The following is a 21,499-nucleotide window of genomic DNA, read 5'->3' on the forward strand; positions in this document are numbered from 1 at the left end:
TTTCGTACTTGCATGCAAAGGTGGTTTGTGCTACTTAACTGAGATGGCAGGCTTCTAGAGGAGCTGGATCTGATGAACCCATAGATGCCTAAAGATTCTGAGAAATAGAGTGGAAGATTCTAATGCAAACCTCGCAAAGTCTTGACTGCTGGAAGTGGACATGAGGATAGGATTGGAGTTAAGTAGGTTTATAAATGATGCCACCTGGAAAAATAGATTTTTTTTTTAGCAATAAAATGATTAAATCATGCTCCTTGAGCCATTGCTTGAAGGTGCAGTTCTGTTCTTGTTAGATCACTTGGTTTTAATTGGTCCCGATCTCATTGCAGAGTTTGTTGGAACCATTTTCAAAACTGCTCAGCTTTGTAATTCAGAATGCTGTCTTCACTTTGGCCTACCTGGTGGAGGTGTGTGGCTTATGTTACCGGGCTTTCACTAAGGTAAGTTTGCATATGTGTGTGTTCCTGAGAAACTGCAAACTGGCAGAAACATATTCTTTCTAATCAGTGTCAAATCTGTGTTAGGTTAATTGCTTCACTGTAGTTAAAAATGAGTAATTATACTGAGGTCTAATAAATATCATTGAAAGGAAACACTTTACACACACACACACACATAAACACTATATCTTAAATATGCAAGTTTTGAGAATTGAGGGTCACATGGTTTAGAAGAGAAGAGGTGTTTTGAATGAAATGGGATAATGTTCTAAATGACCACTTAAAGTCATTTTCAAGTTCACCGTCCCATGATTAGTGGGGAAGCCATCACTGCATACCATTTTTATACCCAAAGTAGGAAAATATCAGCTTGTCATCTGTAAAAGCCCGTGGAGAGCTCTTGAGTTCTATCATTTGTCTCCTCAGTTCTGGGCTCTTGGCCTCTGAGATTGTAATCTCATCTTTTGTCATCTTGCCTCAATAATGGTTTCTCTATTGCATTGTCTTTAGTGTCCCCTGTCCTACTACTGAGGAAGTGGAAAAGTACTGCTTGCTCAATGCATGTGGCAGCCTTGTTGGAGCTGGTAGACAGGTCCAATGGAAAGGCAGAAGGCAGGGCGAACTGGGAGCATTTCTGTCCTTAAGAACAATGTGCAAATGTTATTCTTCCAATTTCCAAATTTTCCAAGATCATTTTCAATGGGGTCTCTGTTTCTGTTGTTCTCTCTTGAACGTTCAGATACTCCGTTATTCGTGTTGTCCACTTCTATAAGCCCTTTATTTTCATCATAAAAGTCTAATTTTATATCAAGGCTTTCATTCTATTTAAAACACTCTTGTCTCCTTTCTTGCCATCTTGTGTCCATTCTGCCATGTTAAGTGTTCCATGATAATCTTCTCTTTAGTCTTTCTGATTATAAGCTGTTTATTACTCTGCCTGGAACAATATGTTTTCTAACTACCAAAGTACTCAGCACTTTTTTCTTCTTTCAAATCCTTCCTGAAAAATAACTTATTCCCTTTTTTTCACTTAAAAAAATAGATGTGTAAGACACAGCACCAAATACTATGAAGAGATGTTCTATTTTTAGAAGTCATTTACTTTTAAATTTTCTTTATGTTTGATTTATTTAAATTATGCATTTTTTTAGAGGAAGAACCATGATTAGTTTGTACTTTCTATGTTATACATTATAGGTATTAATTACAGGGGAACTTCCACTATTTTGAATTCAAGATAGTCTTGGTTTTGAATACTTATTATACATTATATCTCCTCTTAATCTATCATAAATTTAGTGGCCTTCTACTTCCTCTGTCATCTACCCTTCCTCATTTCTTCAACTCGAAATGGCTATTACTCGTAGAAAGCTTCAATCTAGGGTTTTCCCACCTTCTTCATAGATAATGAGAAACTATAAGAAATAAGAAATAGCAGTATCTAATTGAGCCTTCTCCCTTATTTAATCAAAAGAAAAGGCATGGTAAGGTAAGGGCCCTGGAGACTTCTCTTTCTGGCAATCTGGCAGTCTAGATAACCTGAAAACTGTCCCACTTATAACCCGAAAAGTGCTGGATGAAAAGTAATAAACATGAGTTTAAATGTATAGCTAATTTTGTAAGAATGAAGGGGGCAAAAATGCAGAGGGAATTGAGAACCAGAGTGGTAAGCATATAAGCTGACTTTGTTGCAGTATTGGGGTGGGGGAGTTGCTTGTCTCAGTAACTTGGTGGCTTGAGTTTTAAAGCCCACACAGAGAAAAGAGATGGGGTCTTGGGACTATTTCAGGCTGGGAGTTGGAGCTAAGTCATCTCCAGAGAAAGTCAGAACCTTTGAAAGGCTCTGACTTGGTAAAAGGGTGATTTGGAAAGAATATATTCTTATGTGGAGGTAACTGGGATCTGTTTGAGCTTGGGAACTGAGAGAAAGATTTATGTGTCCCTTGAGAATTAGTAAACATGAGCCTATCTTGGGACATGTTTAGAGTTTTAATTTATAATAGCTGCATGCTCTGTGAACCCCCTAACTGGAAAGGCAAGTAACATTGGTGCTGAGCAAATAATAGCATTGGAGTGTCTGGTAGAAGCAAGCTCAGAATCAATCCTCAAACCTCTCTGGAGGGATATGCCTTCAACCTAGGCCCAACAGGATTTCCATAATTAAAATCCTGGTGAACATGAGCTCACAATCTAAAATTACAAAACGTGAAGAAATAGATCCACCATGAGCTAGATTAGCAGAATCAACAAACATCAAGATTATTACCCCTAAGAACAACCAATATTAAAACTGTGATCAAGACTATAAAAACTCATTTTAAGTGGTAAGCATATAAAAGATGAATTAAAAACATGAGAAGAGATCTAGTCACTTTAAAAAAAAACAGATAAATTTGAACAAAGTAGAAATTGTAGAAATGAAATAATCACTGACATTAAAAACTCAATTAAGCAGCAAATTAGACATAGCCAAAGAGGGAATTAGCAAAATGGAAAATAGATCTGAAGAAATTATATAGCATGCAGCAAAGAGAGATAAAGAGATGAAGAATAGAAAGAGAAGATCTAACGTATCTAATAAGTGTCTCAGAGAGGGAAAATAGGGTTTTTATCAATTCTAGAATTGATAAAAATTGTTAATGCTCTGATTCAGGAAGCACAATGAGCCCTAAAAGTACTGCAAATAAACTGAAGTTTTGTCTGTTCATATCAATCTACATGAGTAGGTACAACTTGACACAACAGCCAAGAAAAATAAAGGATTTTAAGAGCAACCAAGAGAAAAGACACCCTGCAGATAGACTGACAACAAACTTCTCAACAGCACCATAAAAGCCAGAAGATAATGGAAGAAATGTCTTTAAAATTAGGAGAAAAAATAACTGTCCACCTGGGATTCTCCACCAGCTAAGCTATTATTTAAGAGTGAAGGCTAAATAAATAAACTATTTGGCAAATAAAAAATTTCCTAATAGATTCTTAACTGAAAAAAATACTAAAAGATATATTGCAAAAAGAACAAGACTGAACCAGAAGGTAGGAGTGAAATGTTTGAAGGAATTATGCCCAAAGAAATTGGTAAAGTGTAGAACTCTAAGTGATCATTGACAGTGTAAAGCAGTAATAATAATGACTAATCAGATGGATATACAGACAAGATGACACTAAAATACTTGGTAACAATAACCTATAAGATGGAAGGGGTGTATGTAGTTGGTGATTGGAGTTAAAGCATTTATATATTGTTCACAAGAAGGGCAGAGATAAAGAGTTAACTTTAAACTCTGAAGAATACATGAAAATATTTTCAGTGTAAACAGTCCAAAGGCCAGAAAGGCAACATATAAGGTCTAAGCAGATACAAATAAAAACAGGAATAAAAAGTCAATCAAGACAAAGAGAATCATAGAACAAGCTGGAATAAGCACAAGTAAGATGATAGAAGTGAATTCCAAATATTCCAGTAATCACAATAAATATAAGTATATTAGACTCACTAGAGACTTTCAGATTTGATTTAAAAAATCCAGCTACGTGTTATTTATGAGGCACACCTAAAACACATCTAAAGATACTGAGAAAATCTGAAAGAAAAAGGGTGAAAAATATATCAGGCAAATGCTAGTTAAAAGAAAGCTGAATCCCATAAATGGAGTTTAGGTTGAAAAGTATTGTTATAAAGAAGGTCACCATATATTGATAAAAAGAACAATTGACTAGGAAAATGTGACAATTCTAAAACTATATGTAGCTGATAATATAGCCTCAATCTATATAAACAAAATTGAATAGGATTACAAAGAGAAACTGACAAATTCACAGTCATAGTGGGATATTTTAATGCATCTCTTTCAGTAACTGATAGATTGAGCAGATAAAAAATGAATAAGACTATCCTAGATTTGAACAATATAATGAGCAAATTGAAGCCAGTGGACATATAAAGAATCTTGAATCCACCAATTTGAGAATATATTTGAGAAAAACATATATGGAACATTTATAAACATAGAACAGATACTAGGCCACAAATAAAGTCTTAACATATGCTGGGAAATCAGTTTCAAAGAGACCAAGTTCTCTAATCACAATGCAGTTAAATTATAAATCAGTAACAAAACCATAACAGCATGCAGGTGTTCAAGGGCGGCCTAAAAAAGGGCTCTACGTCTAAGAGGATACCACTCAGATCTTAGACACATTAAATTTTATGTGAGCATTGAGGCAAGAGGAGAGATTTGGAGCCCCATGGGTAAGTCCTAGAGCAGCTGGGATGGGCGCCCCCTACATAAAGCTGCACCAGCTCACAGGGCTCTGCATACGCGGAGAACAGTGTACATACACACAGTGCTGGTACACACATGTGTACATGGCTATGCCCTTTTCCAGCTACTCCCCAGGAACCTTTGAGATTCTTCTCTTGACTACCCCCTGTTCTCAGATGTCTTAATTCTGACCTCTGCTAGATTCTGACCCTGACACAGTCACTTTATCCCCAGGAGCAAGGTGTGTGTAGGGTGTGTGCCTGTGTGGCATGGAGGTGTGTATGAGTGGCTGAGGGTGCATATGCACTCGTGCAGCCAGGGCTGTTGACTGCAGGGCTCTGAAAACTCATAGAGTTTTTCAGGTTTACAATCATATGTTAAGATATATGTGTGTTTGTATTGTGTGTGTGTTCTTTTTCTAATTCATGCAAAGGTACTGTGTGGGTTAATGGTGTACTTGCCATATTTGAAAATTGAAATATGCTTTTAAATAATTCATAGATCAAACGAGCTATTAGAGAATTTAGAAAAATGTTTAGAACAAAACAATTACAAAAATACTGCATTCCAAAATTTGAGATATGTAGCCACAGAGATATTGAGAAGAAAATTTATAGTCTTAAATTCTTCTGTTGGAAAAGAAGAAAAGCTAAATGAACTAAACAAGATGACTTAGGTTAAAATAAGAATAGAGTAGGGCCAGCTCTGTGGCCTAGTGGTTAAGGTCAGTGCGCTCCACTTTGGCAGCCCAAGTTTGGTTCTCGGGCACAGACCTACACCACTCATCAGCGGCCATGCTGTGGTGGCAGCCCCCAAACAAAATAGAGGAAGATGGGCACAGATGTTAGCTCGAGGCCAATCTTCCTCAGCACACAAAAAAAGAATAACAGAGTAACCATACGAAAATTTAAAGGAAGGAAATAATAAAGATGAGAGCAGAAATTAATGAAATAGAAAACATAGATACAACAGATGATCAATACAAGCAAAAAGGGAGCTCTTTGATTAGACTAATAAAATTGCCAAAACTTCGGCAAGACTGATCAGGAGAAGCAGGGAAAAGGCAGAGATAAAGAATACCAGCAATGAAAAAGGAAACAATTATAGTATATTAGGATTTAAAAATGAACAACTTTATGCCAGTAAATTTGAAATCTTGGACAATAGGGACAATTTTCTAGAAAAATGTACAATCAGAAAAAAGATGACTAGACTTAAGTGATTAAAAAATGGAGTCAGTTAAAAAACATTCCAGTTTTGTTTTTTGTGTATGTGTGAGGAAGATTGGCCCTGAGCTAACATCTGCCACCAAGCCTCCTCTTTTTGCTTGAGGAAGATTCTTCCTGAGCTAATATCTGCGGCAATCTTCCTTTATTTTGTATGTGGGATGCCACCACAGCATGGCCTGATGAGCAGTGTGTAGGTCTGCACCCGGGCTCCAAACCTGCAAATCCCAGGCTGCTGAAGCAGAGCGCACAAACTTAACCACTATGCCACCGGGCAGGCCTCCTATTCCAGTTTGAAAGATAACTTCCATTAGACGTTTAAGGAACAGGTTGAACTCTACTTTATGCAAACTAATACAGGGAATAGAAAAAAAGGGAACACTTCCCAACATACTTTGTGAGGCCCACAGAATCTTGATATCAACAGACAAGGGTGATGGGGAAAAGGAAAATTATAGGCCAGTTATGCTTCAAAGATGCAAAAATTCTGAATGAATAATGGTAAATTAATGCATTAAAAATAAAGCCTCATGACCGAGTGAAGATTTTCTTGAAATATAAGAGTGGTTTAAATATTAGGACATCTATTTATGTCACCATGTTACCAGATTAAAGGAGAAAAAAAACTTTTATCGTTATCTCAGCAGATGGAAAAGAAGCATAGTATATAATTCAACATCCATTTATGATAAATCTTGCCAAACTATGAATAGAAAGGAACTTCCTTAACTTGATAAAGGGTGTCCAGAAACCTCTAGGAAACATTACCTTAATGGTGAAATGCCAACAGTAATCCCTGTAAAATCATAAATACGACAAAAATGGCCATTATCCCTGCTTCTGTTCATTATGGTCCTGGAAGTCCTACTCAGTTCCGTAAGTTAGGAAGAAGAAATCAAAAGTACGAGGATTGGAAAGAAAAAGTAAAACTCTCACTTTTCATAGATGATGTGACTGCAGGTGAACTGAAGAGAATCTATCAATAGACACCTTTTTGTAACTTTTATAAAAGCAAGGATGCTGGATACAAATGAATAGCCAGAAATCATCTACCTTTAATATTTAGCTACAAATGATCATAAAATATATTTTTAAAATGTCATTTATTGTGGCAAAAAGAAATAAATCCAAGAAAAATGTGTGAGAACTTTATGGAGATAACCAGAAAATTTTATTAAACAACATTAAATAAGTGGAGACAGATCTCATATCCATGGATGAGGACCCAGCATAATAAAGACAGCTAATTCTCACAAAACAACCTATAAATTTAGTATAATTCCAATAAAAACCCTAGAATTTCTCTCCTGATTGTGATGGACTAGAAAATTTGAACCTATCCTACCACTTAAGTTAAAAAAAGAAAATGAACAAAATGTTTTCTGAAAACTTCTGAAAAGCATCAAAATGCTAACCAGATAGAGAAGAATTACCAGCTAAGGTCTGAGAGCACAGAACTGCGTGGGAGAGCCTAGCACTGAAGGCCGTTTTTGCCCTGGGGGCGTTTGCCTATCTGGAAGATGTGACTGAAGGGCTGAGCTGCAATTCGGGAAGATCCAGGAGGCTAGGGAGACAAAAGTCAGGATCTGGGGCCTCCCAAGAGCAGAGACTGTGTCTGATACTGCACCCCTCCTCCCCCACTTTTGGTTGGGACCACAGAGTAAAGATAAGCCAGAAGTAAATTTGCCCTTACGTGCTCACAGCTCAGCATCAAGCCTTTGGTGGCTCAAGATAGGACGTTACAAGGCTCGTATGTTTAAGGTAACCATGGATCACTAGTGCCTCCAGGTACCTGGCATAAAAACAAACAGAAAGCTCTTTGGAGGGAGAAAACATTTCATGCCTCAAATTTTTTCTACAAATAATTTTTTAATTAAAATATCCAATGTGCTAAGATAACCAGACATACAAGGAGGCAAGATACCATGAGTGAGAATGAGTAGAAAGAACAGACAGAGGGTACAGACCCACAGGGTCTCCAGTTACTTGATTATGGTCAGGAAAGGATACACAGGGGGCTTCTAAGGTACTTGTGATGTGCTGTTGTTGGACCTGGGTGCTGATTACATGAGTGTTCAGTCTACACAAATCCATTTATCTGCACACTTATGTTTTATCTACTTTTCTGCTTCTGTGTTATAGTTGACAATAAAAAAGCCCTACAAAATTGAAAACAATCTAGCATTCCATTGACAGGGGGACAGATCAGTGAATTTTGGTATGTTCGTACAATAAAATATTATTAAGCTGTTTAGTTGAAAGAACTAGAGCTTCATGTATCCATAGGGACTAATTCCAAAAATACAATGTAGTGAAAAGTTCTAAGTTGCAGAAAAATATGCATGGTATGATACCATGATAGAAAGTTAAAAAACATGCAAAAATAGTATTATACATTATAAGGGAGGCATTTATGTAGTAAAAGTATAAAAACATGCAGAAAGTAATAAGCACCAGATTCAAAATAGTGGCTACTTCAGGGAGGGGAGAAAGGAAAGAGAGCACTATGTAGGGTAGCTTCAGCTGTTTCTGGATATTTGGTTTATTATAAAAAAGTATTAAATAAAGCAAAATGTTACAGTTTGACAAAGATAGGGGGTTGTACATAATATATTCCATCTCTCTATTTTTCTGTATGCTTAAAATAGCCCGTTTGAAAAGTAAGTTCCTTAGAGGATATGAGACCCTTTAAACAGCTGTACATATTTCTCTCCAACTCATTTTCTATTGAAAAAAACACTTTTAGATTTGTTTAATTTCTGTGGTTCTTGACACCTATCATTCCCTGCGAATAAGAAGCAAATTCTGTGGTTTTGGTATTTAAGAGACAGCCTATCTTTCTCTTATCCATTAGATTATGGGTTCTCAGTGCTTCAGTAAACTCGTTACACACACAAAATGCCTTTTTTATTTTTTCACTTTTAATTTTATTGCTTAAGGACAGTTCATTATGCATTTTTAAATACTGATTTTATTTCTGATCTTGGAATCTTTTGGAAGCTCTTTGACATAGATCTATTCTAATTAAATTTTTAGCGATTGTTTACCTTCTTGTATCTTGTTTTATTTAGGAGCGGGATAAATTCTACTTGTCTCGCAGTGTTGTTCTAGAACTTCTGCAGGCCCTGAAGCTCAAATCTCCTTTGCCAGATACAAACCTCCTTCTGCTTGTCCAGGTAGGCTTGTGCCTCATTTGCAATACTTTTCATGAGATCCACTTAGGTCTGGAAAAATTAAGGAAGGTGTGGGCATGTGCAGACATCACATCTCTCTGCCCAGAGTTGAGAAATAATATATCTTGTATGAGCCATCATCTAACTAACACTAGGCACTTGGCACTTCCACTGGCTGAAAAAGACAAAAAAGAAGTATTTATTTTGTTCCTACTGTGGAACTAGTTCTGTGAAGGACAAAAAAAAGAGGATGAAACAATAATTTCTGTCCTTGAGAAATTTACAGTCCAGGAGGTCAGAGGGTGGCTCATTAACAGCAACCAGAGCTGAGACAGGACTAAGGAAGCCAAAACTGGGGGACCAGGCTGAGGTCTGATGGCAGAGTCGCATGAGAATGAGTGAGTCGCCAAGTCTCTGTGAATGAAGGGGAAGTGAAGAGGCGGGTGGGCCCGGCCAGATACAGTCAAATGGCAGGATGTACTGAGTCCAGCCAGGGTAGGAGGTGGGTGTGAAAGAGCCAGTACCCATGCAGCACTGGGGTCAGGGGGCGAGGTGGGGGCTTGCACTCATGCAAGGCAGACTCTGGAGAACTTGCAAAGATTGTCTTTTTGGTTGCAGGACTGCTTATAAGGGGCTGAAGCCCTCCATCCTGGTGTCTTTAGCTCATCATCTTAGACAGATGTACAGGTTTTGATCACACGAGACAGGCTATGACTAGTGCCCTGAGAGAGAGATGTCAACAAAGTCCTAGGGGGAAGTTGAGAGCAGGAGGCATCCCACCTCAGGTGCTGTCAAGTCAGGGAAGACTTCATGAAGGAAGTGGTATTCAAGCTGGGCCACAAAGGACTGGCGGGTGCAGGCAAAAGTCTTTGCATAGGGTTGTGGCCCGGCACCAGAGGCTGACTGGCTTCAAGCAATGAGGGGCAGCTTTGGCAGGAAGGTGGAGTAAATTTAGGGATAATGACATAAGGATGGGGTTGAGAAAAAGCAGCCTGGATCAGGTGTTAGCAGGGGATCAGGTAACCTGGGACTCTGTCTAGCACTTCAAGGGCTGAGGCTGGATTCAAAGACTTGGCCATGAGCTACAGCTGGATCAGGCATCGTTCAGACTGCGTCTGTGCGGAGTGCCCAGAAACTGGGTCACAGCTCTTTCACCTCTCCCTGATGAGCATTAAGACCAGTCCCAGAGTCTGGACCTACAAGATTGGGGTTAGATGACTGAAGGAAAATGGGAGCTTGCTATCAAGGAACTAGACAGGTTTCCCTGAATCTTAGGTGCCTTGGGTGCCATTTGGAGAGATGAGACAGAAGGGAACATTAATTGAGCACCTATTATGTGCTGGGCAATATGCTGGGTGCTTTACATATGCCCCTCACTTAATCCTTACAGCCGGGTGAGTATCTGGTTGTATCGCAGATGAGGAGGCTGAGGCTCAGCAGGGTTCAGTGACTTGCCCAAGATCACACAGCTGGCCTAAGTAGTGTCAGCATCTGACCACAGGGTCTATTTGGTATGGAGCACAGCCAGTCAGGCTCTTTCCATCACTTGCCTGGATTACCAGAATATCTCTTATCTTTTTGCTCTGTCTTCCTCTTTCTCCCCATTGATCCAGCCTTCTGGCCTGTGGCTGCCTAGAGGAATTTTGCTAAAAACTCTGCTTTTTATGAGATCATACCCTTCATCGAAAACCTACAGTGACCTTGTGGTACCTGATCTGCTGAAGTCTTCCTCTATCATTTGTCCATGTTTGACTTTTCAGCAGTATTTCCCACTATAGGTATTTCCTGACCTTCTGTCTTGGGCTAGGTTCTGGGGAGAGAGAAGTAAAAAGCTATGGGCCCGGTCCCGACAATGTGTTAACCACTGTGCTGAAAGTCTACAAGGGCTGTAAAGCACTAGGGAGGAGAGTGTGGCAGCTCAGACCGGGAGACGGAGAAAGGCTCGCTAGGCCCTTATGAGCCCTGAGCTGGCCCAGGTGCTGGGGAAACAGAGGAGGAAGCCATGGCCCCTGCCTTCCGGGAGTTTACTGTCTGGTAGGTGAAGCCGACATGTGAACAGAAATTTCCAGCACGGTGTAATGGGTACAGTAGCAGAGGTGTATACTGAGTAAGGGAGTGGTATAGAAAAGGGACCATGTGGACCTTGAAGGATGATGCGCAGGAGTTTACCCGGGAGAAGAGGAGGAACACCACCAGTCATTTACCATTTAATATCCACTCCCTGGTCCCGTTTCTCCTCCACATGTACTACTGATCTTTAGGACCAAAATTGAGGTTTTTTTCAAAGGCTTGATATTTAATAAGAAGTTGGAACTTTCCATGAAGAATTGTCTTAGATTGTCCTCGAAGAGCTTTCCAGGGCACATTGAAGCTCTCTGAGAACTGTGATTGCTGGAAAATGATAGCAATGGATATGGGGAATGAGGTACTCAGAATGAAATGGCTCCATTGTACTAAGATGCTAGACAGCCCAAGAGGAAGACAGAAGCAAAATCATAGCCAGGAAATATCTGTGCTCCTAAGGAGAGGCAGACTGAATCTCTTCCAGTTGATTGCCATTGGCCAGCCTCTCCTACTCACACATCAGCAGCAACACCGCTTTTGAGTGCAAGCGACTTTGACACAAACTGACCATAAAGATTAATGGGATCCACGCTGGTTTGGAGGAGAGGACAGGTGAACTGAGCTTAGTGAGATGGTCCACAAGGGATTTAAGGCTAGCAGGTTGACAGTGTCTGGAAGTCACTTGTTTCTGATAGCGTCTTGGTTGGGGACCTGCCACCTCAAAACAGCCTGCGTTTCCAGGCCCTGAAGGTGCTTTCCTCGGGCATCAGAGAGTGTTCCTCTAATTTCCCTCAGTCTTGAGCAGAGCAGATCTGCATGACTGATCTTCTTGGGGTCTAGCACCCCACGCTGTGACTGCAGCAGGGGGCTGGTTTTCTATGAAGTACATTAGTCAACCATAATGAGCACTTGTCACAAGACAGCAAAAGAACACCGGCAGTTTAAATGGCCCAGTGCTTAAGGAAACCATGAAAACAGTGATTACTGCATCACAGCTAGGTAAATAAATAAAACAAATTAGCTTTAGGAAGAAAGAAAGCAAAAAGATAGATTCTTATGAATGTGTTTTTTGGATTCTCATATACCATTTCAGATGAATACCATTTTCATCTTTCTAAAACAAATACGCATTTGTGATTGAGCCATTAAGTTAAATTAAAAAATCAAGTTGTAGGGGCTGGCCTGGTGGTATCGTAGTTTACTTCGCGTGCTATGCTTTGGTGGCTTGGGGTTTGCGGGTTTGGATCCTGGGCATGAACCTACACACCACTCATCAAGCCGTGCTGTGGCGGTGTCCCACATATAAAATAGAGGAAGATTGGCACAGGTGTTAGCTCAGGGTGAATCTTCCTCACACACAAAAAAATCAAGTTGTAAAATTATTTAGGTTGGAGAGGTATTTTGGAGACATTTTGAGGTCATGCCCATGAGGAACATCTTTGTGAATAATGTTTCCACCTTCTTCAACAGAAAATGTTAAATGTCATGCCATTTTGAAGTAGTAATTTATCTTTATTCTATAAATTCTTAGAATAAACAATTTCCTTACTGAGAAAAAGAAAAGTGAGGTATACTTTAAAAAACAGAAGTAGTGTGCTTATCTGCCCTGGAGTTCCCGGCTAAGTCAAGGAGAGAAGTCCTCCATGAGGCCACTCGCAGGATGAGGGAGAAGCATCTTTTGTCTCTCTTTATGAATAGTGCATCTTTCTATAAGGTTTCCCAGTTCCTTTTCCTCTTGCCCTTGACTGCCTGGGTCCTGTTCTCTGGAGGATAGCAGAGGTGATAGCCTGCTCTTGGGTAGCTTCTCTCAGGCCAGAGAGTCTAGACCTGGAGTCAGAGAAAAGCTTTCCCCTTTACTGGTGGGGCACACCACTTCCTGGCGCCTGGAGGACCAGGCTCACAGTATGGACAGGTAGTGTGTCTGGGGCAGACAGTGACTTCCTTCACCTATATCGGTGATCATCATCTGAAGGCAGTGAGGTTGGCTTTGTTTAACAGAAAATGCAACTTGGAAACAGAAAAGAAAGCAACAATTGGGAGGAAAAACTCCCCTGGTGATGCATCATGAATGACACTGGCCCTCTTAGTGAGAAGAGAGTCAGTGGCTCAAGCCTTGGATTTACCACTCATTCTTTCACCCGCAGGGAACCACCAGGGTGTTTCCTCTGCTGCCTCTCTAGTTAGTAACTTAGTAAATAGATGAGTTAGCAGAGAGGGAGCCATCTGTATTGTTCTGCTGGATAGACCGTACCTTTATTGTTTACCAAATACTCTGTCAATAAGATAGTCCCCTTAAAGAACAATGGAACACTTGCCCAAGGGATGTGGGGTCACCCAAGCTCTAAACTTTTCAAGGCAGTGACAGGTACCAATCTGTTTTTTAATTCTTAGAAATCCTTCCTGGAGGCCCGGCATCACAGGAAATCTTCCAGTCTGCTGTATTGTGGTTGTCCACACATGACTCCTATTATGTGTTTTTCCTTACATCTGAAGTCAGGTGGCCTTAAATGTTTAGGTGGATTTCTTTTTTTAAGAGAAAGCGGCATGGAGACAGGAAAGAATTTGCCAAATAGAAAAAATATGCCTTGCATTCTTCAGAATCTAAACTGTTGACCATCAGGTCGTAGTTCTTCTGCATTGGAACAGATGCCCCGTCTTATTGTTTTAATTCATATCTGTTGATGTTGTTGATTTCACTTACAACGGTTTCTCTTCTGCTGGTCTGCTGTGGATATTTTATGTGTAATAAGTTATTATAAATGTTCTGGAGATGAATTACAGCACAGTTTTCATAATAGAGTGGTAACTCATTAAAGGCCACCATTAAGCCTACATAAGCTCAAATCAAAATGAATTTCCCCAGCTCCTATTATGTGTCAAGAGTAGACATTCTGCTGATTTGCCTGTAACACTCCCACTGTGTGGGACATACCTGCATATTCAAGCTGCGAAAAATCATGTGGGTGAAAGGTTTTCTTTTAAAGACAGGTTAGTTGTGGGCTGGAGGACAAAGAAATGGCAGAGGTTTGGCTGTTGATTTTAATTCACAGTTACTATTGACGTGGGGTTGTTAATATTAGTCGAGTTAGTAATAACCTGATCACTCTCTGGGATGAGAGGTGGAGATATGATTTTAAGCATCATTTTGATAATGAATTTAGTAATGACACATAATGGATATTGCATTTCTATTGTGTTTTGTATTTATGTGGGAGTGCATATTTCAGTGGCATATTTCTATCCGAAAGTAGAGAATTCTTCCTTTTACAGCAGTCACCCTTTCCCCCTATGATTTTAGTTATATCTTTGTATTTTGAACAATTCTATAAAATTAGAGTGGAGTTTTTCAGTTCATTGTTGGCAGCTATACAAAATGAAGGCAGAAAGGTTTATTAAGGTTTTAGTTGTACATATTATGTAAAAGTATACTGGATTAAAAGTCACTGATAAAAAATAAACAGATGATTTTAGAGGCTTATGTACTTCTGTACCCTCTAATATACGAGACTGTCCCAGGCACCTCCATAGCTTTGAGAGTGACTTTTGATTAATTCTGGCTGCTACGGTCATCTCTTCGTTCTCACAAATCAGACATTTGCCTTTGGCCTCATGTCTTGACACTATGTGGCTGACAACCTGCTTACATTGTGCTCCTCATTCCACTTTGCTGAGTATGGGAGGTGAGAACGGCCTCTGCTGAGGGGAGATACACACTTTTGAAGTTTTGTGTCTTCACAAATCTTGTCTTGCCCTCAAGGGCACAGTCAGGCCATGCAAGCATATTTCAGGGGCCCGAGGGTTTTACCCCATCCTTGCACAGGCAGCTCTGACTTCCGCAGAGCACCCCTGTTCTCTGTGCTCCCTTCCCACTTGGATGCAGTTCTGTCTTCCCTTCTGGCCTCTCTTAGCTGTGCTCAGTTCTCTTGTAGAGAAATTAATTAAAATGTTGGTGTCCTGACAGAGGTTTTGGAACTTAGTTATAAGTAGTTTGTCTTAGACTGCAGACTCAGCATTTGAAAATACATTTTATGGGAAAACATGCAATATCTGCCAGAAGGTTGAGAGTGTTCCTTCTTTTCCAAAAAATAATCAAATTTGATATTTTCAAAATATATCAAATATTTTACTTTTTTGCTTAGAGCTTTTGGTCAGAGTTATAAGCGTTACTTTTTTTTTTAATCCTTTTTTATTTACTTTTCCTTATTTTAGAAATAAGTCTAAGGAGAGCAGACACAAGCATTCCTGAATAACACAATGAAAAATTTTAGGTATTGCCTGGATGTTACTAGCTGGTGCTTTCAGAGTTGTTAGCGAAATAGATTCTTGAGCCTTCTGTTACTGTATTTGAGGCAAATAGAAATGAGAGGATGTGAGTGTGGAGATATGTGTCCACTCCTGCCACGTGGTTGTCAGAGACAGCTCTGCTTGCTCTCCTCTCCCCCGCGGCTCAGTTAGCTGTACCGAAATACCTTTCACGAGGATACCGCGCTTGAAGACCTGCTCATGGCCCTGAACAGGAAGTCTAAGGGCTTCTGGCCGTCAGAAGGTCTTCGGCTTAGAGCTCTGCCTTGTTAACCCAAACCTGCTGCCTATTAATAATGCTTAGATTCTGACCCCTGGGTAGCCTGACATTATGCTGGTTCTGTTCCTCCTCAGGCCTCCTTGAGATTTTCTCAACTACCCCAACCCATATCGCTTCTCCCCAGTTCGACGGGGACAATGCCTGCCTGGCTGACCTACCTAACTTTTCTGTGCTCTTCCTGTGGGAGTGAAATGAACCGGAAGGAAGAGCAGTCAGTGTGGAAGCTTCTTTCAGAGCCTCTGAACTTGCACAGCAGCAGCTTTGGATCCCAAAGTTGTTGGGGCCACTGGCCAGAAGCCCGGAAAGGGAAATCAACCGAGAACTAATTGCTCATAGCAAACTCTACAGACATCGTGCTTATCTTTTTTCCTAAAACCATCAATAAATACTTGGGTGTTGCATTAAGCTGGAAACACCTGTAAAAATCTGTAATGAAGCAAATTAAATTGTAATCTGGCAAATCCAACCTCATCATGGTCTCGAGTGACAATTGATTAATCATTTCATTTCACAAACTCTTGCTGAGCCCCTCCGAGGTGTCAGACACGAAGCTGGTGCTGTGGGTGAGACGCATCGAGTCTGCTCTTGGAAACCTCCTAGCAGGTCGAGACAGAGACTCGTAGGTCATTACAGTCTAGCGTGACGGCTGTTACAGTGGAAGTGTGGTAAAAGTCCTAGGGGACAACAGACCAGGAGTGGGGGTCAGTATCGACACAGAGGATGTGTGTGAATGAAGCGGGAGGAGGAAGACCAGATGCCGAGGGGCCTTGGAGGGGAAGAAGCAGCTAGAATACTCACCCTGAGGTTGCTTGTTTTTCTCTTTTCCTTCTAAATCTATGACGTAATGATAGAAATCTGGAAAATCTATGAAAATTCAGTAACTGTCAGGAAGGGCTAAAGAATAAATAGGATAACTTCAGAATAAATCTGACAATTCTGACATCTTTCCTTTCTTGCTTGATTGAATGTACCATTTCAGTGCCACTCAGCTGTCTGGGAAAGTGAGAATCTGGGTGGTCATCTCAGCAGTGTGATTCTCAATTCCTGATAGGCAGGAGCTGCCATGATTGGCAAGCCCCGTACATCCAGAGCAGATTGTCACGAAAGTAAACACTAATGAATTGAAGCCAAGTTAGTAAAATTAGGAATTACTTATTACTGTCCAAGTGCTCTTAAAAATAATTCTCCTTTCAATTTCTTATTAGTTTATTTGTGCAGATGCTGGAACCAAACTCGCTGAGTCAACGATCCTGAGCAAGCAGATGATCGCTTCTCTACCTGGAGTAAGTCCTGAATCAACTGCCTGCATTTTATATTTCTTCTCATTTCCGCATTTAGCAAAGAGGTATTTTTGGCGTGTGTCCTGGTTCACTTTTGATAGAACAGATGCCGTAAAATCGAAAACAGATTTAACATCATTTAAAAGAGCACTAGTGAAAATTCAAATTCATCTCTGCCCCTGGAAACTTTTAATTCCAGGAAACATGAGTAAAATTGAAGCAGCCAGTTAAGGAGAGGAAAGAAATGACCAGACATACAGCACAGATTGGATTAAAGTGCAATTTTTCCAGAATCAATTTTCTTACACTGGCTCCCTTTAACCAATTTAACTACAGCCAGAAAGAAATAAGCCTTGTAATACCTTGTTTTCCTTTATAATATTTCCTCTGAAAATTTTTTATATTTCCATTATTATCAACTAGTGGACTATTGGTGAAATATGTTAAGATTCTTGTAGACAGGGTTGATGATGAGAAACCACAATAACTTATTGATAGCAAGGTTATTGCAACAAACTCAGAAACTTCAGCGATATTGTTAATTGAAACACGTTATTTAAATTTTCAGTAGAGAAATATTTTTAAAAAGACAAAGGAACACTTATAATCCCCTGTCCCAAAATAAGAAATCTATTGTATTAGAAAACTTTTTCATGTTTGGATCTTTTCGGTATCCTAATTAGCTTAGTCCCATATTATTGGAAATTTATATACTATCCAGTTTCTTTGCTAGTATAGAATAGCATATAGTATTGTATATATATATTCTTAGAAAGATCATCTTCATGTTTATTTTGATATCCTTGGGATAAATTCCTTAGTCAAAGGATAGGAATGTCTTAATAATATGTATTCCTAATGTTGCTTTCTAAGAAGATTTTATTAATGTGTTTATAAGTATACCACTTTTCCCCACAACACCAAACATTATTTTAATTTTTTTTTCACATGGAGAAATAGTATGAGAGAGGAAAGATAAAATCATTCAACCCAGAGATAATTTTACTGCTACCATATTAATGTATTTTGTTTCTCCTTTTTCTGTGTGTATTGTTTAAACATAGTTGAAACCATAATAATAAATGCAGCTTTGGCTTCATAAGTCATAGCATTTGCCCCAAAGTGACATAACCTTGTGTGAATACACCATGGAATAGTGGTTAGAATGTGGGTTTTAGACTCATACCTGAGTTTGAGGCCTGACATTTTCTAGCTGTGTGATGAGGAAAGTTATTTAACCCATGATCTTTGGTTTGTGTCATCTGTAGGTGGGAATGTGACAGGGGCTAATGTCTAGGTTGAGGGTTGAAAGAAATAAGGCACGTACAGCATGTTAGCGTGGTGCCAGATAGATAGTGAGTGCTGAGTAAAAATCATACTAACTAGTAAACTATTAACTAGTAGCTAGTTACTAGTTAAACTATTAAAAATATTAACTAGTAAAAATCACACTAACGGAGAGGAGGAGGGACAGGACACATGTTTCAGGGCACAAACTTACAATGAGGAGTAAATAAGCCCTAGAGATGTAATGCATAGTACAATGACTATAGACAACAATATTGCATCATAATCATCAAACTTGATGAGAGACTGGAACTTAATTATTTCAACTACTAAAAAGAAAGGATAATTATGTAACATGATAGAGGTGCTAATTATGGCTACAGTGGCAATCATGTTACAATATGTAAATGTATCAAGTTAACATGCTGTACGCCTTAAATTTACACAATGTTGTATGTCAAATATATGTCAATAAAATAATAAAATAAAATGCACCTAACAGGTAAAAGAAATAATATTAACAGATGTTACTCGGATATTTTGGTTGTTTACAATATTCTGCAATTGTAACTAATATGTGATAAACATCTTCATGCTTAAATCTTTGTTCTTATTTTCGACTATTTCTTTATAATAGATTTCTGGGAGTAAAATTACTAGACTATAGTTTTTTTTAAGGGTTCTTGATAATAGTTAAGGTCATGCAAGACGCTATGACATGAAATCACAATTCTCAGCCACTTAGCACAAAAAAGTTATTATTGTGAAGTTGAAATGGGTATTCTGATTAGTAGAGGGAGGGGGCTTCCCCATGAATGCTTAGGGACGAGGTTTCTTCTGTTGTATGCAGTCCTCTGCAATCAGCTGGTGGGTGGGGAAAGAGAAGGAAATATGGTACAGGGAAGGTTTCCATGGGTCAAGTCTAAAAGTCGTGCATATTTCTTCTACCCGAGTTCCATTGGCTAGAACTCAGTCACATGGCCACACCTAACTGCCAAAGAGGATGGGAAGTATGGTCCAGTTGTGTGGCAAAGAAGAAGAGAAATGAATCTGTGAGTAGCTAGCTAGTCTCTGCCGTACACTTAAGGTTTCCTTATTATTTAATTCTTTAAAACTCAATATTTGCTACCTATGTGATAGCTAAAAAATAATATCCCTAATATATAAAGTTTTATTGAAATCAACAAGTAAAAGGCAAACATTCCAATAACAAGGAAAACCCCACAATCATTTGTAGGATCTACACGTAGAACCCTTTCCCATGACCGATAAGCCATTCAGAATAAACCTTTTACCCTCACTGGCAATCAGTAAACTGTAAATTAATGCAAAATATAAAAATAATAAAACAGGGGCTGGTCCAGCGCCGCAGCGGTTAAGTGCGCACATTCTGCTTCAGCGGCCCGGGGTTCACCGGTTCAGATCATGGGTGTGGACATGGCACCGCTTGGCGAGCCATGCTGTGGCAGGCGTCCCATGTATAAAGTAGAGGAAGATGGGTATGGATGTTAGCTCAGGGCCAGTCTTCCTCAGCAAAAAGTGGAGTTTGGCAGCAGATGTTAGCTCAGGGCTGATCTTCCTCAAATAAATAAATAAATAAAATAAAAAATATAATAATTAAAATCAGCTATCAAGTCAGCAGGTTTTTCTTAATGATTAAACTTATTGATGATGAAGTGAAGCAGGCATTCTTATAAGCTACTAGTGGTAGTGAAAAATGGTACAGCCTTGCTGAGGAGCAGTTTGACAATCAACTTCTAGGAGTATGTTTGAGAAAATAATTAAACATGCACGTAAAGAATTACATGCAAATGTACTTATTAAAGCAGCATTTAAAAAAGTAAAAATATGGGAACAAAATTAATGTCCAACGTTAGGGTATTGTTTAAATAAAATAACAAATATCTATAAGACAAACTACCAAATCTACCACGTTTGGTAGATGTGGCTGCCAAATCAAGTTTTCAAAGAATATTTAATTAATTGACAAATGCTCATGATGGATTTAATTAAAAAACAGGTTAGAAAAAATTATCTCAATCTTATAAAAAGTTATATGTATGCGTACATGTTATATACATTCAAAAAAATTTGGAAGGAAATGTTACCAGTGGCTGTCTCACAGGTGCAAGACAGGAATTAGGATTATGGTGATTTTTCTCTTCTTTTTATTAATTTGTAGTTTCCAAGTTTTCTACATTGAATGTTTGTTACTTTTAAGATCTAAGAAATCTAACTTTAAAATCAGATATAAGTTTTGAGGAAGAATTGGATATGATTTGCTTCGTTTCGTGTTTTTGGGGTTGGAGTATGTTTTCAACTCCTTTATCACTAGTTTTCCTACTGAAATAAATGTAGGCCTTCTGAAACAAGTGGAACTTGACTCTTAATGTTTTTTGTTTTTTTTAAAGAATACACCTAAGGTTATACTTATGTTTTGCAAAATGAAAAAAAAGGGATTGGAAATTACGTGCTTTTTTTATAGTGTAGATGGCTCACTAAGATTATCCTGCCTGTAAAGTGTATCTTAAGGCTTTTATTAGATGTAGTTGCTGTCTCTAGAGCAGAAGTAACTCGGTAATAGCAAATTCTTTGCTCTCACTTTTTGAAATTCAAACTTAAAAGACAAATATTGAATAATGCTCCTAGTAATTATTTTCTGTGACATTTGCCTGGTTGAAATGGTATAAAATATTGCCTATGAAAGAAACAAATCCCTTTCAAGAAATTTAAGAACTGAGTATATGCTCCTATTTGCATGACATGTGAAAGGTCAGAGAAAATGGAATAAATCGGGGGGAAATCCTTTCTTGCACTGAAGGATTAATATTCCAAAAGCAGGAACACAATAACCTTTTATAATTCCTTCACTTGATTTAAATTAGAAGAAGAAAACCTTAGAACGTATGAAATGCTTGGAAAACACTCTGACAGAACTGCCAATGACCTTATTTTACTGTTTGTTATCCTGTCAGAGGAACTGACAGGCGTAACATTCTAGAAGAGATAGAAGGTGATATAGTTCAGTGCTGTGCAGATTTACATGAATATGGGAAAATGAGAGCCACTGGGTGAGCTTGTTAAGTATATAATGTTCCAGATTTTCCTAAAGAAAGCTAAGAAAGGCCTGAGCATAGTATTCAGATGGCTTCAAAGACGGCTTGCTTTTTGATCCACATTAT

General features: G+C 38.9%; 1 protein-coding gene across 1 annotated transcript in view; it reads left to right on the top strand.

Moving 5' to 3' along the window:
* Window positions 1-21,499, top strand: part of UNC79 (unc-79 homolog, NALCN channel complex subunit) — a 195,508-nt gene that overhangs the window by 153,020 nt on the left and 20,989 nt on the right. The window contains exons 41-43 of the mRNA XM_046647730.1: window positions 330-440; window positions 9,003-9,107; window positions 16,956-17,033. Of these exons, the coding sequence (XP_046503686.1) occupies window positions 330-440; window positions 9,003-9,107; window positions 16,956-17,033 (294 nt within the window). The remainder of the gene's footprint in view (window positions 1-329; window positions 441-9,002; window positions 9,108-16,955; window positions 17,034-21,499) is intronic.

This window comes from Equus quagga, chromosome 20, assembly GCF_021613505.1.
Source record: "Equus quagga isolate Etosha38 chromosome 20, UCLA_HA_Equagga_1.0, whole genome shotgun sequence".
Lineage (NCBI taxonomy): Eukaryota > Metazoa > Chordata > Mammalia > Perissodactyla > Equidae > Equus > Equus quagga.